A 4,961-nucleotide genomic window follows, 5' to 3' on the forward strand; every position below is an offset into this window, starting at 1 on the left:
CCAGGCCACAGTAGGTACAGGGTTGGTTCCCCTGGGGCTCCTTCCCCCTCCTTCTAGGGCCAGCACCCCGAGCTCCATCGGACTAGGCTCGGAGGTGTGGAGGGTGGAATGGAGACTCACCCAGGAGCCCGCGTGAGGGCAGCAGGTCGAGGCGGAAGAGCAGTCAACAACGGTCAAAGAGGGAGGCAACTCAAGACGGAGGATGAGCGAAGTGGTATGAGGGGATTCACCTGCGCCTGCCGCTAGTAGGAACACAGTGAAGCCGTGGAGGTAGAATAGACGCCTCCCGCCGCCTTCCTCAGGTGGATGGTCGAATACAGCCCTGAAGCGAGGGAGAACTCCCATAGGTGATCGTCGCGGGGTCTATTCTCTCCATTCGGCGTAGGCCCACCTGCAACGCCTTGCCGGTGAGACAGGAGATGAGGGCGGAAACGCTCTGTGTCCCGAGGGCACCGGGTGTACGGTGGAGAGGTAGAGTTCTACTTGTAGGAGGAAACCTTGACACCCGGCAGCGGTACCATCATACGCCCTCGGGAGCGAGAGCCGAATCCCACTGGGTTCCGGAGCGTGACAAAGGGACTGACCGGTGCTGGTGGTAATGTGGGAGGAGGCGCGGGTGCCCAACTGGTCTCCAGGCGATGCAGGGTATTCATTACTCCTTGTAATGCGTTGGTGATCTGGGCTATCCTGTCATCCTGTCCGTGGACGCGCTCCTCCCATGACTCGGTCGCTGCTGCTGCTCCTGCTGATTCCATGAAGTGGTGTGTAGTTCTGTCAGGGACGGGCGTAGGTGTGGTGTGGAATCAATTGCAGGATGCAGATGCAAGTCCAAAATACTTTAATAAAGTCCACAGAAAAATAACGGCTACAGAACGAGCTGGAAGAACAAGGACAAAATACGCACTCCGCGTAAAAGTACAGCAAACGCACAACGTGCGGACTCTCTAATAAACAGTAGAGCTTAAACTGACGGGCAACACCAGCTGACATAGAACAACTACACACAATCACAAGACAGAAACAACGAGAACTTAAAGGACACATAATCAAGACAAAATGAGCAACAGGTGTAACAAATTAGACCAAACCAAACACACACAGAAACAACGAACGGTGGCAGCTAGTACTCCGGGACGACGACAGCAGAAGCTGCCCGAACAAGGAGAAGCAGCAGCCTCGGCAGAAACCGTGACACAGAGAATGGCACCCTATTCCCTATATAAGTGCTCTACTTTTGTAACGATCCCGGCAGTCTGAGTCGGGTCCTGTCTGGTGACTAGTTTTTGTGTTTCGTAGTCTCCAGTTTCCCGAGGGTTCGGGAACGCTCCGGGGAGCTCTCTTGTTTTCCGCACCTGCATCCCGTCAGCAATCTGCACACCTGGCCCTCATCATCACCCTTTTTAGGCTCGGGCCAAACATCCAGTTCCTGCCGGATCGTTAGCCATGAACAGTAGGTGTATCTGTGAATCAGTTTTGAGTTCTAGCGTGAGTTTTTGTTGTTTTGTACTTTGTCGAGTTTTTGTGTCCTTACCTCCGTTTTTGTTCCACCTGCAGTCTCACGTCCGGAACCTTCACCCCACCTCTGCCTGATGGTCGGCGGCTGCCGAGCCATCACTGGACCAAGTACTGCACCCCCAACTACTCACCCACGCCGCCCGCTCTGTCCCTGGATTATTCTGCACCTTTTGTTATACCTGAATAAACCCTCACTTTCGTTCAACTCTCCTTGTCCTGGTCTGCTTCTGGGTTCTGGCTGAGGGAACTGTGACAACTTTAGACCAGAGAATGGCACCATATTCCCTATATAGTGCACTACTTTAGACCAGAGAATGGCACCCTATTCCCTATATAGTGCACTACTTTAGACCATAGAATGACACCCTATTCCCTATATAGTGCACTACTTTAGACCAGAGAATGGTACCCTATTCCCTATATAGTGCACTACTTTAGACCAGAGAATGGTACCCCTATTCCCTATATAGTGCACTACTTTAGACCAGAGAATGGCACCCTATTCCCTATATAGTGCACTACTTAGACCAGAGAATGGCACCCTATTCCCTATATAGTGCACTACTTTAGACCAGATAATGGCACCCTATTCCCTATATAGTGCACTACTTTAGACCAGAGAATGGCACCCTATTCCCTATATAGTACACTACTTTAGACCAGAGAATGGCACCCTATTCCCGAGTATAGTGCACTACTTTAGACCAGAGAATGGCACCCTATTCCCTATATAGTGCACTACTTTAGACCAGAGAATGGCACCCTATTCCTACATAGTGCACTACTTTAGACCAGAGAATGGCACCCTATTCCCTATATAGTGCACTACTTTAGACCAGAGAATGGCACCCTATTCCCTATATAGTGCACTACTTTAGACCAGAGAATACTACCCTATTCCCTATGTAGTGCACTACTTTAGACCAGAGAATGGCACCATATTCCCTATATAGTGCACTACTTTAGACCAGAGAATGGCACCCTATTCCCTATATAGTGCACTACTTTAGACCAGAGAATGGCACCCTATTCCCTATATAGTGCACTACTTTAGACCAGCAGTGCACTATATAGGGACTAGTGTGCCATTTGGGATGCAAGACTCATAGTATGAGCCAGAGGTCATGTAGATCTGTCTACCTCTGCTCGTACCGGAGGACAGTCAGTGGGTCTGTGTGGGTTAGGGTTTAGGGTTTAGGGTTTAGGGTTTAGGGTTAGTAAGCCTATTGGCCAGAAGTTAGTGTCAGGCTCAAGTGTTGGCTGTAAGCCTGGACAGGAGGCCTATCCTCTGGATGTGGATCCCCTCCTCTCCACAGCTGATGATTTGAACAGAAAGGCACCAAATTGAGGCTATTTCTCCATTGAAATTACACTGACTCCCTGTCTTGTCCTCGTCTAACCAAACCACAGCCCTTTACTATAGGGCTTATAATAACCTGTCACGGCTGTTACAATGTAATTACTATTTTCTGTAGGCTACCATGTTTTTCCACTCAGGTTGGGATGTCAATTCCATGTGGATGGGTGTTTAAACAGAATAAAAAAACGGAAAAAAACGGAATCTTTGCCTAATATGGGAAATGACGTGCCTCAGCAGCATTTAGGTTCTAGAATGAGCCCCTGGATTACAGCGAGCAACGCGGGCCGGTGGGTCGGACGCAGGGGAGGGAGACACAGCTATTTAAATGGAGTCTATCCGGGGAGGGTGGTGGATAAATAACCCAGGATCCACAGCGCTGAATAACCACTCTGAACATCGCTACATCACATCCCTCTCTCTCTAGCTTCTCACTGTTCAACTGTCTCCGTGTCTAGCTATTGTTGTTTGTGAGTGGCAGAGAGCAGCGGTTAGGTTTTTTCGCTTGCCGCCATATCAGCTTCCTCAGAGGGGTCTCTCTCTGGTCTCTCCTCTCCTGGATATATTTTCCTATCAGACTGACAGGCAGCTTCCTCAGAGGGGTCTCTCTCTGGGCTCTCCTCTCCTGGATATATTTTCCTATCAGACTGACAGACAGCTTCCGTAGAACAGCTGCGGGTTCTCTTCAGCTACTGCGCGGGGCCGCTTCGGGGGAACTATGGGGAAAGATTATTATAAAATCCTGGGGATAGTGAAAGGAGCGGCTGAAGAGGACATTAAAAAGGCATACAAAAAGCAGGCTCTGAAATGGCACCCGGACAAAAACAAGGCGGCCAACGCCGAGGAGAAATTTAAGGAGATCGCCGAGGCATATGAAGTCCTCAGTGATCCGAAGAAAAGAGAGATATATGATCAGTATGGAGAAGAAGGTAGGATATGACACTCTCCACCTTTCATTGTGGTCATTTTATTCTGATTTTTTATTAATGCCCGGGTTTCCTGTCATTTCATCCACTCCATAATTTAGCACACGGCAGAAAATATTGCTGTGCGTATAATAGAATTGGCCATTATACAAGTCATACAGACCGACATTTGACCCCCACTGGTTAGAGGAGACCACAGCAGTTCACTCATTTTTATTTAGTCATACAATGTATGATAATAATAAGACAATAAGCAGACATTTCCCCCTGTTGTCAGGGTGGCATACAGCCCATAATATGCAGACATGGCTCTTGGTTGGTCAGAAATACAGTATATGTCAGATTGTATTAGTTTTAGGCTACTGTCAATTACATTAATTGATATTGAACACGTCAAACATGGGTAATGTTACTAGCCGAAGGCATCATAAATCCCTTTCAAATAGCAGTTGGGAAAGAGCCGATTTGCCATGGTGGGAAGAATCCACTGACCTGCCCCCTGTGGCAGATTAATTTACTGTTTGACCGGAGCAGCATCAATGTAGGATTGCAACCCTTTCCCTGTGTGGTACAGTCTGCATGGTTATTCTGTGACTGTACAGATCACAGACACGATACGTTCAGAGCAGTTGATTTAGGAGGTTGCACTTTTGGGACTATTCAATTGGTTCTATTATACCGGGCAAACTCAAGCACAGCTCAAGGATTTAAAAGATATTTGACCCATGTCTGGTGCAGTACATCTATATTATTTGAACTGTTGATGACTTCAGTGTGTCCCCCCCATCAAAACATAGGTTATCATCATTATCTGAACTGTTGATGACTCCAGTGTCCCCCCCATCAAAACATAGGTTATCATCATTATCTGAACTGTTGATGACTTCAGTGTCCCCCCCCATCAAAACATAGGTTATCATCATTATCTGAACTGTTGATGACTTCAGTATCCTTGTTCCCCCTGTTGTCCCTCAGGTCTCAAAGGAGGAGGCGGTGGCCCCGGCAGCGATCCAGACGGACAGGGCAGCAACTTCACCTCCTACACGTTCCACGGTGACCCCCACGCCACCTTCGCCACCTTCTTCGGCGGCGCCAACCCCTTCGAGATGTTCTTCGGCCGCAAGGCCAACGGGCGCGGCCCGGGCGGCGGGGACGACGAGGAC

General features: G+C 48.8%; 1 protein-coding gene across 1 annotated transcript in view; it reads left to right on the forward strand.

Annotated features, from left to right (window-relative positions):
- The first annotated feature begins 3,115 nt into the window (after positions 1-3,115).
- LOC121581392 (dnaJ homolog subfamily B member 4-like) overlaps positions 3,116-4,961 on the forward strand; it is a 5,338-nt gene continuing 3,492 nt past the window's right edge. Inside the window, exons 1-2 of the mRNA XM_045224876.1 lie at positions 3,116-3,801; positions 4,774-4,961. The exon at positions 4,774-4,961 is cut by the window's right edge and continues 420 nt beyond it. Coding sequence (XP_045080811.1) covers positions 3,591-3,801; positions 4,774-4,961 — 399 coding nt within the window. The 5' untranslated portion in view covers positions 3,116-3,590. The remainder of the gene's footprint in view (positions 3,802-4,773) is intronic.

The sequence above is a fragment of the Coregonus clupeaformis genome, chromosome 14 (genome assembly GCF_020615455.1).
Source record: "Coregonus clupeaformis isolate EN_2021a chromosome 14, ASM2061545v1, whole genome shotgun sequence".
Classification (NCBI taxonomy): Eukaryota; Metazoa; Chordata; class Actinopteri; order Salmoniformes; family Salmonidae; genus Coregonus; species Coregonus clupeaformis.